At 25.2% G+C, this 18476-nt stretch overlaps 1 protein-coding gene across 1 annotated transcript in view; it reads left to right on the top strand.

Moving 5' to 3' along the window:
• Positions 1 to 18476, top strand: part of LOC117178799 — a 51505-nt gene that overhangs the window by 29680 nt on the left and 3349 nt on the right. Inside the window, exons 2-3 of the mRNA XM_033370278.1 lie at positions 9437 to 9598; positions 15884 to 16268. Coding sequence (XP_033226169.1) covers positions 9556 to 9598; positions 15884 to 16268 — 428 coding nt within the window. The 5' untranslated portion in view covers positions 9437 to 9555. The remainder of the gene's footprint in view (positions 1 to 9436; positions 9599 to 15883; positions 16269 to 18476) is intronic.

An 18476-nucleotide genomic window follows, 5' to 3' on the forward strand; every position in this document is an offset into this window, starting at 1 on the left:
ACTTTTTCTTCACACTTCGTGAATGCGGTGTGTCGATATTAGTATTTGAAAAAGGAGTAAAATATATTTTTTTAAATAGAAAATTAATGTTTGCATGAAAAATTTTGATTTTTCTCTAATTTCTTTTTAAAGAAAAAATTGGAAAACCCGAAAGTGAGACTGTGTTCTTTTAACCTTCCCCTACATTTCCATGCAAAAAAAAGTTTAAAAAAATTAATAAAAAAAAAAAAAATTAGTGTGAAACCGTCTATGTCAGACGTCTCGGACTTCAGGCCTATCCGAATTCTTCTTTTGCGAAACAATTATAAAAATTTTATTTTGCTAAATTTTATTAATCCGTGTATATTTTTAGGTTAAAACATGAACATTCAGTGCGAAAAGAATCAGGAACATTGCCTTTTATATTAAATTTCTTAATTTTTGTGTTTTTAGTTGTAAAATGATTTGATGAACCAAATCAATCCTTCCTTCGACCGTTGATATTTATTGATTTCAAATCGTAGATTTCAAATTATTTATGTCTTACGGTCCAATCGTAAATCGAAAAAATAAAAATGAGTCAAAAAACATGTTCTTCGAAACTCAGATATTTATTTAATAGAAAAACTCCTTTTGAAACTTCCTGACGTTTCGGTACACATGCGTACCTTTTTCAAAGGTTCTTAACCTGAGTTGATGATAGTTTAAAATAGTCAAACAGATCAATTTTCAGTAAAAAAAAGTAACATTTCAGTCAATTGTTTTAAAAAATTAATTAAAATTTACCGAAACGTCAGGAAGTTTCAAAAGGAGTTTTTCTATTAAATAAATATCTGAGTTTCGAAGAACATGTTTTTTTGACTCATATTTATTTTTTCGATTTACGATTGGACCGTAAGACATAAATGATTTGAAATTAATTTCCAAATTTTCAAACTTATTTTCAACTTTTCTGGTAATGCTAGGCTTTAAAGTAAACATAAAAAATACCTGTTTACATAATTTATCATTATTTATAATAATATTTTCTTCGAATAACGCTAGATAGTTTCGGCATTTTCTGAAATTATACACTTTTTTCTACTTTTTAGTTAGGTATTGCCTATTATTAATCAATTAATAACAATTTATTAATTCAGCTTGAAAGCATAATGGTTTAAATAATTTATCATTATTTATAACTATCTTCTTCTGTATTAATGCTAAATAGTTGCGGTTTTTTGTTGTTGAAATATTTCACTTTTTTCACTTTTTAATTAGAGCGAGGAAATTATTAATTTAAGTAAACAAACGTAGTTTTTAAAACTATTTATAATTATTTATAAATATCTTCTTTCAAATAAGTGCTAGAAGGTTACACTTTTTCTGAGATGTTTAATTTTGCTTTAGCTGTTTAGTTATGAACAACAAATAAATAAACATTAAACATCATGAGATGTTAAAATTAATTAATTATTGTGTACTTCTAATTATTCTATTGTTTGTTTTCATCAGTACTGAAGATTCCAGAAGAAAGTGCAAATTTCTATCATTACGTCATAAGAAGATAACTGCAAATAATAATCAATTGATTAAAGAATTATTTTTGATAATTTACATTAATTATTACCTTACTAAGTGAAACTCGGACAAAAAGTTAAAGATTTCAGAAAAAACCTCAATTATCTGAAAATAAGTTGCAAAATTCGGAAAAACAGCGACTTCCAAAACTTATTTTAAGCGAAAATTTGCTAAAGACAAAATTGTTTAAAAAATGTGGGTAAACATTTAATAATCAGTGTAAAGTATTAGTTTATTTATTAGAAACAATTTTTATTTCTTAAAAGCGCTAAAAAATCTCAATTGGTACAAAAACTGGCAAAACCTAATTTTTCACTTATGGGTTTTTTTGGGAGTCTATGAAACAGACTTATGAGGGTCATATTTAAAATTAGATAATGGATTGGTATTCTGTAGTTAACTGTTTCAACTTGATTTACTGAACATTGACATTTCTGAATGAAATTTACAAAATGTCTTTTTATGGGGAATACGTGTTTTTAAACTTCATGGGGCTTGTGCCACCTCCATAAATATCTATTTTTTTATGTTTTTTTGGATTCAAGGAAATTTCCGGGCAATATTCATGAAAATTCGAGAAAAAAATGTGGCCACCCTATTTCACAAGTTTCTCATAAGAAAAAAAGGCGTTTCTGTAAATTTTATTCATAATCGTTATTATTAGGTGCATCGAGTGGAAACTTAACGTTTCTTTTCCTAATTGGCTATAGAATACAAATAAATAATTACTTTTTAAATATCACACCCATAAGTCTGTTTTTAGGGTTCAAAATTTTCAGAAAAATTGCCGTGTTCATTGTTTCTAATACATCAAATATTACTTTCTACTGATATTTAGATATTTATATTCATTTTCTAAACAATTTATAAGCAATTTTCTCTCAAAATGCAGTTAAAAAGTCGAAGTTTTTCCGAACTTCGTAACTTTTTCTTTAGAATAAGGTTATTAATTAAATTTGACAGAAATAGTTTAAATTTAAATTACATTTTTATTTTTTAAATTAATTTAAAAGAAAGAAAGAAATTTTAATAAATTAATACCAAGTTTAATAAAAGATATGAATTTGCAACTAAAATGATCAATCTTTAACAAAAAAAAATGAATTTTTAACAAAGTAGTTTAACTTTCATCCACACAAAAGAATTTTCAACAGCAAAAATTTGTGAGTCAAGAAAGAAGATAAAATTGAACCAAATTGTTTAATTTTTAGACCAAAAGACGAATTTTTGTTATAAAACAGTTGAATTTTCAATGAAACATTTTATTTTTCACAAAATAGTTGAATTCTCAAACAAACACTACATCATCAAACATTACTTTATACTGATATTTAGATGTTGAAATATATTTTTTTAATAAGTTATTATTGTTTTTAGCAATATTCTATTAGAATGCAGTTAAAATACGAGGTTTTTCTGAATGTTGTAAGTTTTCCGTTTGAACGACGATATTAAATAAATTTGACAGAAAGTTGCGTTTTTTCTGAAATATTAAACTTTTTGTCCACTCTTCACTTAAACCAAGGTAAGAATGCATGAAATTTAAAAAACACGATTGTTTAACTAATATATTTTTGTTTACAACTATCTTCTCTTACACAATTGCTAGAAAAGTGCGTTTTTTTAATTTTGAACTTTGCTGTAGCTTATAAATTATGAAAAAAAAATAAATAAACAATACAGAGAACCATTTTGTAAACAATTTGTTTATTTTTTAAAAATATATTTTTCTAAAATAAAAGAAACATTTGAAATATTAATTAAATTTTCTACATGGATCATGTGGTACGTATATTTTATTTGAAGTAGTTACTGAGTACCTTTTTTTGACAATAATTTTTGTTATCTAGCATCAATTATTGTTTTACTACGTAAAAAGTTAAAATAAAAAATTTACGAAGAAAACACCAAATTATTTATTATTAAAAAAAGAAAGTCATTAAAAATGATAATAAATTGTTTAAATAATTATTTTTGTTAACTTCAATTAATAATTACCTCACTCTCATTGAAAAGTGGACTAAAAGTGGAAAATTAAAAAAAAAAAAACTTTCTATCATTATTCTAAGAGAATATTATCATAAATAATAATGGAATATTCAAACAATTATTTCTGTTAACTTTTATTGATTATTGTCTCAATCTTACTGAAACATTAAAAATTATTTTTACAATTTGGAAAAAACTGTTACTTCCAAAGAGAAAATGGTTTAAACCAATAATAAATTGTTTAAGCAATTCATGCAAAAATCAGATTATCGATAGAAAGTAGTATTTTATGTATAAAATACAATTTGTATTTAAAAAAAGAAATAATATTTTGAATCCGTATAAATCAGACTTATGGGGGTGATATTTAAAAAATATTTATACATTTGTAATCTATAGCTAATTTTGAACAGAAATGTCGAATTTCAACTTAATTCAACTAACATTAACGATTCTAAATCAAATTTAGAATAAAATGTCAATTCAAAGATTAAGAAAAATGAAAAGAAAAAGTATTTTCCATATAGTCATTTATATGAGGTTTTAAATCATTTTTTATTCTGCGAATAAGCTTTTTTAAAAATTGTTAAATACTCTGGAACTTCTTACAGAAAAAAATAGTTTCTTTAAAAAAAAATGTAGATAGAATTTAAAAGTTTCCGGTTTGACAAAAAAATGACATAATCCTTTATGAATTGCTATGACACTTAATTTTCAAACTTTAGAGAATTAGCATTTTCTGTTATCTTTTTTTTTATTCGAAAGAATATGAAATATAAACGAATTCAAAATTCATAGAATTTGAATTTAAATCATTTTTAAAAAATGTTTTAAAATAAAATTTACGATTATTTATTTACTTATAAATTTAAAAATTTTAACTTTTTTTTCATTGCTATCAACTTGTTTTTGACACAAAATGATGAACTTTTTTTCTTGAGTGCATATAAATTCAAGGACTGTTCTTGCTAAAATAATGTACTGCGAAATGAATTGTGTGTCTGAATTATTGTTATTTTTCCATTTCTAAATAGCAAAACTCGTAAATTGTTAGCTTGCTGGAGTCTTCATTGTTTCAATAGAGCTAAAAATGTTACAAAAGCGCTTTTGTACATGGAAAATTTTTATTTTTAACGTTTTTGTTTTTTTAAATAAATTTCTGTAATTAGTATACAATACAACCCTTAATAAATTCATCTAAAATTACATCTTTATTTCATTTAAAGTGTTTTTTACTCTTGCAACTTATTTTTTAACTTTTCTGTTAGAGCAAGGCTGTAAAATAAAGACAATAAAGATAATAGTTTAAATAGTTTATGATAATTTATTATAATATTCTTTTAGAATCATGGTAGAATAATGCGGAGTTTTCTGGAATTTTCCACTTTCTTGAGGTAATATTTAATACAAGTTAACAAACATTATTGTTTAAACAATTTATTATTTATTATAACTATATTTCCTATAGTTATGATAGATGGTTACGCTTTTCTCTCAAATTTGCACAGTTTTGTTTTCTTTTCACTTATTGCAAGTTAAAAGTTAATGCAATTCAGCAGAACTAATAGAGCAAATCTTTTTTAAAACAATCTTTTTTTGTAAATATATTTTTCTATAGTAAAACAGATATTCGAAATGTTTTTAAAATATATTAGGTTTGTTAAATTACAATAATTTTTACCTTGATCTAAATCAAAAGTTGAAAATAATTAAAAAATTTCAGAAATAACCGCAACTTTCTAGCATTATTCAAAAAAGAATATTATAAAAAATAATAATAAAATGTTGATATAATTAGATTTATTAACTTGAATGAATTATTCCCTCACTATAATTAAATGATAGACCAAAAGTGAAAAATTTAAAGAAGGCAACTCCCTAGTATTATTCTAAGAGAATATTATTATAAATAATAAATGGTTTAAACAGTTATTTATGTCATTTATACCTCATTCTCATTGAAAAGTGGACCAAAAGTGGAAAAATTGAGAAAACACAACATTCTAGCATTATTCTGAAAGCATATTATTATAAATAATAAAAAGTTGTTTGAACAATTATTTATGTTCAATTTAAGTGATTATTGCCCTGATCAAAAAACTCTTAAAACCGAATCTTTCACTTATGGGTTTTTTAGGACCCAATAAAACAGACATATGGGGGTGATATATTAATAAATATTTATTAATTTATGTTCGATAGCTAACTTTGTAGAGAAATGTTGAATTTAAACTCAATTCATTTAATATAGACCATTCTGAGTACAATTTAAAAAAACATCTTTTTCCTATAGGAGATACGTGCTGATTTTTTTAAATTTTGTGATTTAAAAAAAATTGTTAAAAAAAGACATTAACTTTTTGTAGATTCGAACAACTTTGGGTGTGACATTCATGAAAATTCGATAAAAAAATGTTTGTATAACTTTATTTGACTTTTTAATAACCGAACTTTTACTACAGTTTCACCAAAATTAATTTTTACACATTACACCATAAAAGACTTTTCTAATATATTGAGAAATTTTTATTGATAAAAATCTGCTAATATAATTTTTATATACCCAGATATCAGTTTTTACATTCTCATTCATGAGAGTGTAATGCAATCGTCCAATTTTCAATCTCTGGTTTTTAACGGACCTTTACGTTTCGGCCCGCACAGAATCCGAAAATCATAAAATGAAGGTTAATTTCGTTAATCAAACAATTCCAACCAAAACTAAAAAATTCAGAGCATTTTCAAAATTTTCAGGTTCTAAAATTTTTTGTCAAAGCTTCTTACAGATGGGTTAAGCGATTTGTAAATTATCCAAATAAAATTTTTGATTTTGATTAAAATTAGAAAGGTTACATATTTTTTTTTAATCTAAAAATTTTCAAGAAATAGCGAAAATTATTTTTTCCATAGATCCAAAATTTTCATTCAAAGTTTTCACTAGATACCAAATAGATTTCAAAACTATTTCAAACGAATTTTTCGATTAGCCCACAATTTAAAAAATTAGAGCTTTTTAAAAATAAATTTTTTTTTAATTTTAGAAATTTTTGTTAAAGTTTCTTATGTATGGGTAAACGACTTGAAAATTATCCAAATAAAATTTTTAATTTTGATGAAAATTAGAAACGTTTTACACTTTTAAAACATTTGAAAATTTTCAAAAAATGGAAAAAAGTATTTTTTTCATAGATCCAAGAATTTCATTCAAAATTTTCCCTAGATACCAAATATATTTTAAAACTATTCTAGCCGAATTTTTGGATTAGCCCACAATTTAAAAAATTAGAGCTTTTTCAAAATTTTAGACAATTTTTTTTTTCAAGTTTCAGAAAATTTTGTCAATGTCTCTGATACCTGACAAAAATACTTGCAATCTATCCAAATGACATTAATAATTTTGATGGTAATTAGAAAAGTTATATGATTAATTTTCATAATTAAAAACAGATAATACTGCTTTGCTGATAAATATATAAATAAATTTCAAGGGACATTTTTCAAAGATATTAAATATATTTGAAAATCACACCCATAACATTTTTTGATAACAACAAAATTTTAAACAAAAGTTTAATTATTTTCAAAATTACGAATTTTAAGAGATTCTTAAGTTATAGTAGGTGGAATCTTTTTTAAATACAGTCCAATGATTTTTAATGGCTTTTTCGAATTCTTAGAATTCTTTGTTCCAAATTAGTTCTCCTGATTTTTTACATTCTCATTCATGAGAAGGTAATGTAATCGTCCAAATTTTCGATGTCTGGTTTTTAACGGATCTTCACGCTTCGGCACTCACAGAATCCGAAAATCATAAAATTTTATCGGTGTCTGTCTGTATGGCTGTATGTATGGCTACCTGAATGTTGTAGCCACGCTAACTTTGGAAGGATTTGTCCAATCAATTTAGCCTTTGATACACTTCTGAAGGTTCCCATAATGAAGGTTAAGTTCGTTAATCAGATATTTCCTACCAAATTTAAAAAATTTAGAGCATTTTCAAAATTTGAAGAAAAAAATTTTTAATTTAAATTTTATTGTCAAAGTTTCTAATAGATGGATAAAAGATATACAAATTATCCAAATAAAATTTTCAATTTCGATCAAAATTAGAAAAGTTATCTACTTTTGGACATTTTGAAAAAGTTCTGAAAAATAGAACAAAATATTTATCTAAGAGATTAGAAAATTTCATTTGAATTCATAACTATATATCAAATATATTCAAAAAGTATGTCAGTTAAATTTTTCGATTAGACCAAAATTCAAAATGTGAGCTCTTTCAAAATTTGAATAAAAATGTTTTGAGTTTTAGACATTTCTGTCAAATTTTCTGTTACGCGTCAAAAAGACTTGCAAATTATCCTAATGATTTTTTTAAATTCAATAAAACTTCAAAAAGTTATATGCTTTTCAACATTTTGAAAATTTTCAAAAAAGGAAAAAAGAATTGTAATAGGTTAAGAAATATCAGTCCAAATGTCTACTAGATATAAAATATATGTTTTTCGAAACTATTATCATAAAATTTCTTAATTAGACAAAAGTTCCAAAAGTTAGATCATTTTCAAAAATATGCAAATTGATTTTTTAGAGATCCATAAGTTTAAAACGACATTTTTGGTAGATTTTGACAAGATTTACAAATTATCTTGATGAAGTTTTGCAACAAACACGAATTATCGAGTGGGAAGCGCGAGTTTCGTAATGAGAATGTAATCGTGAAAGCCGTAAGGTGTTTTGAGAACCTTCTTCAAAATCAAATCTAAAAAAATTCGGTTACAATTCATGGCTGTAATTCCTCAGAAGTTTAAATCACAATTTTCGATTTAAGTTATAGTATTTACAATATTTGAGAAAATTTAATTAAAGTGTACGCATTAAAAGTACGGAAACGAGCAGGATAAATGTCGTGTCATTGTTAAGGTGGCATTTAAAATTTTATTTTTTGATTTTATTTGATCTTATTTTATTTGGTAAAAAACGAGAGAGAATAAGAGTAGAATTATTCAGTTTGGTTTGATTATACAGTATATTATTTACAAACTTTACAAATTTACACCTTTTGTTTACATTTTTTTAAGAATAAATTATATTACCACGAAAATAATTTATATAAGAATAACATTCTTTAATCAAATTTCTATTGCAATTTTCAAAAATTATATAGGAATTATATAGGAATCTTATTATAGCCCCCCTCTGGATACTCTGTCAAAGACATTTCCTTGCTTCAAAATAGTGAGAATAAACCAATTAGAGTGAAACCCTTCAATAGCAATCCCTTCTATAGCCCTTCCGTGAATTGACGCCGCACCACAGGTAGGTGTAACAGGGGCTGCGCGGGGTCAGCAGTTGTCAATCAGGCGAGCACCCATGCGTGAACAAACAAAAGCGGAGCGGGCTATAATGAATTAGTTCCCACTCACCGTCAGCCTGAAAATGAGCTCTATAGAAGAGTTCCACTGTATTTCTGAAATTTTACCCAGTACTTTATTTGAATTTAAAAAGGTAAAATTAAGGAAGTAGTTTTTTAAAATAATTTCTTTAATATAAAGAAAGAAAAACACTTAATTATTCACAATGAAACAAATTTTTATTTCTTTTGATTTATAAAAGAATTTGAGTTAAATAATGGTTAAATATACATATTCAGGGTCCTCATCTCTTTTTTAAACAAATTTTGTTTTCGTTTTTCCGAAATTTTAGCATTGTCCTCTCATATTATATATTTTATTTTTGTAATAATTATAATTAATAACCAATCATTATAATTTTAATTAGGAAGTTTAATGGATTAATTAACTTAAAATTATTTTGTCTATTTATATCAATTAAAAATTATATTTTAACTTTAAAATTAAGTTTAATCTTCGAATGTTCGATTCTAGTTGAAAGTTCTATTTTTCAGGGTGAATTTAGAGCCTAGCAATCAAACCTTGAAGAGAACAAATATTTTTCATTCCGACAGGCACTTAATTTTGGCGTTAAAAGTCTTACTTTCCATTTGTTTCTGGTATATGTACTACCATGAAGGTGTGCTTAATCTTTGCGTTAATGGCAATTTCTAGTGGTGAGTATAGCTGAAGAAATTAAATTAATTAAACAAATTTTTTTAGGCTTTACAGCCCAAAATGACCTCAAAAAAGGGGAAATAGGCCAATTTTTCACGAAAATAGGGATCTAATGAGAAAATTCATCCTTTTAAATATAAAAAATTGTTAGATATACTGAATGCAAGACGAAACGCCTAAAATTTTTAACAAAGATTTTTTATAGCCCAAATATGAATTTTCAACCAGCTGTTGAATTTTCAACAAAAAATGCATTGTTCAAAAAATAGTTGAAGTTTTAAGCAAAATAGACGGGTTAAAAAAACAGTTGAATTTCAACCTAATAGTTGAATCTTCCGCCTAAATAAATGGATATTCAACAGAATTGTCCAATTTTCAAACCAAAAATAAATTCAGAAGTTAGTTGCATTTTCAAACAGAAAAGATGCATTTTAAACAAAAAAAGTGTTTTCCGATCAAGAAAGCTAACTTCTTTTACAAAAAAAAGATGAATTCTCAACGATAATTATGACATTTGATATTTTAACCAATAAAAAAATTGTAATTAAATTTTCACCAAAATAATTAATTTAAAAGAAAAAAATAATTTTTGATAAAGTAGTACCATGTTCAACCGAAAAGATTAATTTTTAACTAAAATGCTAAATCCTTAACCAAATAAATGAATTTTGAACAAAGTAGTTTAACTTTCAATCACACAAAAGAATTTTCAGCCAAAAATTTCTCAGTAATGAAAGAAAAAAGTGCAACAAAATTGTTGACTTTTCAAGCCAAAAAGTTTATTTTTTTCTATGACAGTTAAATTTTCAACAACAAATTTCATTTACAACAAAATATTTGAATCCTCAACCAAAAAAGATTGATTTTTTTTAGAAAAATTAGGAAAAATAAAAATGCTCAAATTTTTTAATTATTTGACTGAATATTTTAGAGAAATTGCCGTGTTTTATCAATTTCAAACTTTAAACAAATTTTCCAACGGATTTCGAAAGAGGACCAGAAATTAGAATCAGGATGGAAAAAATGACTATAACTGTATTAGATTGAAAAAGATCACTCTTTTAACCAAAAATGTTGACCATGTTTGATAATTCGCGTATTCAATTTTTTGAATCTAAATACTTATACTTTGACAAAAAAGATGGAAAAAAGTTTTAAACCATTTTTCGTTCAAAAATATAATTTATAAAAAATTGATAAAAATCCTTTTTCTTTAGTTCTTACTCGGAAATAAATTTTAAAACATTAATTCCCGAAATTGCTACTTGATTTTATTCACGCCTTAGCGCACGAACTAAGATCTCGGAATCCATGCTTTTAATGAAACGGGTTCCGAGATCTTAGTTCTTCAGTCTTTTATCAAAAAAGATGCAACTTCTCCTAAAACAGATCAATTTTTTATTTTTTTAAATATCGAATAAAGTTAAATTTCAATCCAGAAAATATTTCAGTTGTGTTTTCAATACTAAAACATTAAATATAAAAAAAAATTTCTACGAAATAGTTAAATTTCCAACAAAACAGCAGAATTTTCCACTTAAAAGTATAACTTCAACAAAATTATTGAATTTCCAACAAAACAGATGCATTTTTAATAAAAAGTTATATAATTTTTGCTAAAGCTGGTTGAATTTTATAAATCCAAAAGACAAAATTTCAAAAAAGAGTTGCATTTTTAACCGAAGTTGCATTTTTTATTTCAGAAAGATGATTACAAAATGATTACAAGCCAGAATACAAACCAGAAATCTGAAAAATAAGTTAATTTTCTGATAAATAGTCGAATTTTTAACCGAACGGCTGAATTTATTAACAAGGTTGATAAATTTTTATTTAAACAATTGCATTTTTGTCCAAGAAAAATGAAAATCTACTAACACAGGTGAATTTTTAAATCAAAAAGGCAAATTTTCAAAAAAAGTTGAATTTTCATCCAAAAAGATTTCGATTCACTTTTTAACACAAAAATAGGAATTAAAACCAGAAAGTAAATTTCATAGGAAATATTTGCAGTATTTATTCTGAAAAAGACAATCTTTTAAATTAAAAAGACAAATTTTCAGAAAAAAATAGTTTTTATACTAAAAAGATTTCAGTTGACTCATCAACACCAAAATATGAATTTTAAACAAAAGATTAATTTTCTATTGAAGGAGCTGAATTTTTAACACAAAAAAAAAACTTACATGACAATAAATAATTTTCGTTGTTAAACACAATTGTTCAAACCAATTTCTATCATCTTAGGCATTTTTTAAGAAAAAAATTGTGTTTCTTTCAGGAATATATTAGCAGCCTGTTATTTAGCAATGACCCTGTGTAACGGCTCTGTTTATAAAATAAAAAATTATTTACTATATTCTATGAAATCAATTAAAAAACGGGTTTTGCCTATAAATTATTTAAATTTAATGAAGATCAATTGAATAATCACTGCCAGTTTCAATGAATACATTTTCACTCACTTATTTGTTTACAACAAATTCAATAGATTTTTAAACCGTTGCTAAGCTATTAGAAAACTTTTCTGAATAGTTGCCCAATTGATGCTAAATATTTTGGATTGAATCCAAGTATTTCACCAAATCCGGTACTCATCTAAAAAAAATTCCATTAATGTTATTAAATTAAAAGACGAAACTTTTTTTCAGAATGTATTTTTCACAAAATATATTGTACACAACGTATACTGATCATATTTTTCCTACACTAAATATTTTCTATGAAAAATATTTTCCACACAGGATTTAATATTGTTTAATAATTTTATTTTCTTCTTACACAAAATATTTTCTATACAAAATATTTCCTACATAAAATTCAATAGTTTTATTTGATTATGAAGATATTCTAAAAATATTGAACACACAAATATTATGTCCAATATTTTTCCTACACAAAATGTATATTCTATACAACATATTTGAAATAGTCAATCAAGTATTTTCTGAACATTATTTATTTTTATTCGATAAGCGACCAGTTTCCAAGTATTTTTTAACTAATTTTGACTTGTTTAAACAATTATTATTTGTCGAAACAATTTTTTGGCCTGTAAAACTTGATAAGTTATTATTTTTTAGGATTAATAGTACATTTGATAGATTTAAAAATATATAATATTTCTTCTTTAGTAAATTGGGTGATCATTAAAAGAATTTTAATCTGTTCAGGCAAGTTTTTTTCTTTTTATTCGTAAACACTTATTATTTCCCGGAACTAATTACACACCTAACAAATCTTAAAATTAATATACTTTGTTACGATACTTGGCCATTATTTAAATGATTTTCATTTGTTAAAGCAATTTTTTCCCCTTAATGAATGCTAAGAGTGATATTTTGTGTGAAAGACAGTTTTCAATTATTTAAAGAACTAATCATCATTCACTAGCGGCTTTCAATAAGAAAGGTGGACAAAATTCTAGTTTAAATTTCATTCATTATTTATAGCTTATTTTTCAGTACTATCTTATTTCAGAACTTATAAGCAATAAAAAAAAAAAAATTTTTTAAGCAACTTTGTTTTAGCTACGTTGTTGATAGTTATTTTCGTTTTGGATCGGTTTCATTGATGAAACAAAACACTGTTACATTGTGCAAGAGCTTTAAAAACACTCGAAGTTTCCTCATCTTTCCTATGAAACATTAGTTTCAGAAAATAATAACTTTTCGCAATTGCAAATTCATCCGCAGTATCATTTATATTAGTTCAAATATACTTGGAAACTTGTCACTTATCACATACAAATAACGCAGGTTAATATAGTTTCTTTAAAAAGTAGAAAAAAATAAAACCTTGTTTACAAGAATCTACAAATAAATACAATAAATTACAACCTTCATTACATGAAAGTAAAATTTTTTCTATTATTCTGATGAATTTTATTTTATTTTGTTTGTATTTCATTATATATTGCTGAATTTGAGTTTTTATTTCTTACAAGAGTTTGCGAAAAAAGTATAACTATAAAAATTTACAAATATTTGGAATATTGCAATGAGATGATTTTGAATTAAGATGTGCACAATATTTATTTCTGTAGGATATATTTTGTGTTGAAAATATTTAGTGTAGAAAACAAATGAAATTATTTAACAATAGTAAATTCTGTGTAGGAAATATTCTGTGTAGAAAATATGTTATGCAGGAAATATGTAACGGTAAAAAAAATTTGTATTCAAATGCTGAATAGCTTACACGTAAAAACTGGAAGGTACTCATACTTTTTAATTGAACAGTTTTAAATGAAATGCAGATCAACTGCAAAATTCAGAGTTTTGAACATTCATAAATTGTAGAGTTTGAAAATGTAGATTAAGTACCAAACATATAAATCCAGGATAAAGTTATCAATACTTTAAATTAAAGAATCAATCAATGAACTTTAAAAATGTTCAAAATTATATTATTAAGTTATTTTAGGCTAGAAACATTTAAAAATATTTAATTACAAATTTTTTTATCTTAAAAGTTCTAAAATTAGAAGTTAAATTATTTTCATTTCGAATAGTTTATGCGGCCTTGAAAAGCTTTAAAATTTTATTTCAAAATCTTGAGAAATCCAGAAGTTGTTTGTAATTTTTTCAAATTTAAAATTATTTCAGAACTTCTACATAACTTTAAAAATTCTTCGAATTTGTCCTGCAACTTCTAGAAAATCCTGCGAGTTAAAAAAAAGCCTTCAAATTTTTATTTATATGTAACAATCGAACACTTATTACTTGTAGAATAGATGAGAGTTATTTTAAGAGATATTTAGATGTTTTAAAAAGCTTCAAAATTAATGTAGAACTGGAAATGATATCAAATAATTTAAACGAATTGTGTGTACCGACAAAATTCCAATATTTGTACCTAATTTTCGCTGCAAATACCCATAACCTAATTTAAAACAAAATGTGAATATAGGAAAATTTAAAATGAATTTTCATTTTGAATAATCATGTTAGCAGATTTTTTTAAGTTTTTAAAAGATTTCCAGAACTGTCAAAAAAAAAACCCCTGGAAGATTTTAAGGATTTTTTAAAGAATTTGCAGCATTTTCTAAAACTTGTAGAAAAAATTTTCATTTTAAAATATGTTTGGAAACTGTGAAAAAAAAATCCACACACTTCGTTTAAATTACTACATCAAAATTCAACAATTTCGCTTACAAATTAAAATTTTTCTAAATAGAATAATAACGATTTTAACGCTAAAAGTTTTAAAGCTTTTCGAAATTTGAACAAATCAAAGCTTTCTCTGTCAAAAAATTAAGTTTGAAATTGTTCACTTTCAAATATTTGGCTTTAATTTACTCGTATAAAATTAACATTAAAATATTGCTAAATATTTAATAATCATTCTTTTTTCTTAGTTAAATTTTTTTAATTAAATGGGTTGAAAAGTGAATCATTTAGACTTAAACAATATTTTTTATTCAATAAAAGCCTTTAATTACGAATATATTATTATTAAGTTATTTTCAAGTTGAAAATAGTTCATAAAGTTTCAATCACAGCTTTACATTTTTTAATGACTACTACTTTCGAATTGAAACAGTAACGATCTGGAAATTCTTAAACTCTGAACGAATTTACAATCGTTTTATCAAATAAATCATTGCTTCACTTTAGAATTCTTCAAATTAAAAATATACGTTAAAAAATAAAAATCGAAAATGAATAATTTTTAAAGTAAAGGATTTTTAAATAACGTATTGTAAATTGAATGATATCAGAATTGAAGACGATATTAATTCAATTAATTATTTTAAACCCTGTTGAAATCGAACTTGGGCAGATTTTTCTTTAAAAATTTGTAAAAATTCCCGGTCAAGAAATAAATTCCCGGTCATTTCCCCGTTTCCCAGTCCAGCGGCCACCCTGAACAGTTTAAACATGTATTGAATTTGTTCTAAAGAAATGAGTGAGTGAAAATGAATTCATTAAGACTGGCAGTGATTCTTCAATTTATTTACATTAAAATAGAATAATTTATAGATAAAACCAGTTTTTAAATGATTGCACAGAATATAATAAATAATTTGTTATTTAATGAGCAAAGACATTACACAGGGTAATTGCTAAATAACATGCTGCTAATATATTCCTGAAATAAACGAATTTTTTTCTTATGAAATGCCTAAGATGATAAAAATTTGATTAAACAATTGTTTTTAACAATTAAAAATATTTATTTTGATGTAAGCTCCCTTAAGGTCTAGATATTAGCTAATATTGTCTGTATAACCGACTTGAAATGAACTTGATCTAATAAACACATATTTTATCAAATTTAAGGTTTCTCAGAACCTGAAAATCTTGAGAAAGAAGACATTGACGTAAAACCTGCATTAAAGCAATATTTTAATATAACGGATGAAATGGGAGCAGATTGTGAAGTTGTCGATGAAAATAAGGATTCCAAACTTCAAGAAGCTCTTTTCAGTGATGAGAAACTTATAATGGATGTATTAGATAAAGTAATGAGTGAAGCAAAAAATTCAAGAGAAGGTACTGATGAGGACTACGACGATCTTATTAAAACTCATTGTCTGAACAATGATGAGTTCCAAAATGAGAAAATAAATATTATCGAAACAGCACTACCATGCATCGAGGAGGAGAAATTGTCCGAACTTCTGCAGTGGACAATGAATTACACTTGTAGAAAAATAAAGGCAATGTAAGTTCGTTTAATTTTCTATTAACAATATTATATAGGCGCGCCACAGCACGCGACGAATGTTGGATTGCCAATTGGCAATTACTAATCTTGCTAATTACTAATAAAAAAAACTGCACGGTGGGCGGGCACATTCTCATCACGCGCGCGACTGTTGATTCACGTGCTTTGCACTCGATAATAGATTTGTCTCGCGCTTCGCGCTCGATGATGCATTCACCTCGCGCTAAGCTCTCGGTCATCGCATTTAACCCACATTTGTGCGCAAGCCTATTAAAATTGAAGGTCAAAACATCGACAACTGTCATTGAGAGTGATTGTGAATTCTCTTTTTTAAAGCTCTTTCGGCTTTAACGACCACATTCTCATAATGTATCTGATGCTTCGCGCTTGATTTCGTCGAAAATGCGAACTTTTCTACTCGATCTGGAGGTATTTATTCAGATATTGAAAAATAAAGTACAACTATTACTTTTAATGATTAATTTAATATTCGTTTCTTATTTCGAATTAAATTTTATTCTTAGATTACTACTAATGTATTATTATCAATTAAAATATGCATTAGTCCTTTTTCCAATATGTTTATTTTTTTATTTTTTGTATAACCTTATTTTTTTATAAACCTTATTGTTTACGATTAAAAAATGATCCTATAAAAAAATGATTAATAGCAAATTTATAAATCTTTTTGGGTGAACCGTTGTCTGTAAATTTTCGTTCGTAACTTGTGTAATTTTTCAACAAATTTAATTTATTTTTGATTTTGAATGTTATTTTTTACGATTAAAACAAAAACTACGCGTCCTATCAAAAATTATTCATGACAAAATTGAATGAATTTTCGCTATTTTTTGGAAAAGCAACTTTTGTCATTTATATTTTTCAGAGCTTGTGTCGTTAGTCCAAAAATTTAATTTTTTATTCTTAATGTTGTTTTTTACAAATAAAACAAACCTACGCATCCTGTCAAATAGCTTGTGTCGCTAGTAGAAAAATTGTTTTTTAATTTTAATGTTGTTTTTTACGACTAAAGACAAAAACGACGTATCCTATCGAAAAGTGATTGATGCCAAAATTGTAGATATTTTCAGGACGTGCAATTTTAGTTAATTCATTTGATTTATACCTTGCATACTTTAACCGCAAAGGTAAATTCTTGATTTTTCATTATTTTGTGTACGATCAAAATTTGAATTTTTAACTTTTCGTCAAAATTCAAAAAGTCGTTGTGATAATTTTGTAGGGCTTACAAAAATCAACGTTTTCCTTTTGTTGATTTTTTTTATATCATGCGTTGTTTGGCTTCAAATGTTCATTTTTTTTATTTAGAATTTTGAATAATTAAAAAACTCACTTTTCTCGAAAGCGATGCAAAATATGAATAGTTCATAGTTAAAAATTTGACAGCTTCCCAAAATCTATATTCTATATCGAAAAGAAATTTGTTTGCGCGAAGTTCCAATTGCAATGAAAACTTTCTTTGGGAGTCAAAAAGACTCCCCTATATTAAAAAAAAAAAATTGTAAAAATGTATCCACTTTTTGAATTTTTATCCAGAATGGCTGGCTAACGAACTTGACCTTTAGTTTAGGACACTAAACGAGTGTATCAAAAGCAAATCTAATAGATTAATTTTTTCAGAAGTTACCGTGCACACAGCCAAATATACAGACAGATACATTCGTAAAAGCCTGTTTTTCGGATTCAGTGGGTCTCAAAACGTGAACATTTGACAAAAACTGGGGGGGGGGGGTCAAATTTTACACAAATCTTCTCTGATTAGAATATTAAAAAATCCTTCTATCTCCGCATCACAGATATAGCTAAAAATCTCAAAAAAGAAAGGACTACTTCAAATTTGAAAAGCTACAATTTTTTTTTAGATTTAAATTACGAATAAAAGTAGTTCAAAGCAAGTAAATGTATATCTGTACAGATAATTGATAAATAATCGTAGTTTCTGATTTAAATGCAATATTGTGTCATTGTTTGGAGTAGTAATTTTTTCTAAAAACATTATGTAATTATTTAAACAATTATTTTTTCTCTATTTTCAAAATGTCTAAAAATTGAGCCAGAGATCTCAACTTTATTTTCAAGTTAGTATCCTATGCTACGTTTTGTTGAATAACTAAACTACTTTGATACATTTCTTTTAATGTTTAATAAATTTCTATTTGTTTAAATATTCTTTATATGCTCAAG

The sequence above is a fragment of the Belonocnema kinseyi genome, chromosome 8, assembly GCF_010883055.1.
Source record: "Belonocnema kinseyi isolate 2016_QV_RU_SX_M_011 chromosome 8, B_treatae_v1, whole genome shotgun sequence".
NCBI lineage: Eukaryota > Metazoa > Arthropoda > Insecta > Hymenoptera > Cynipidae > Belonocnema > Belonocnema kinseyi.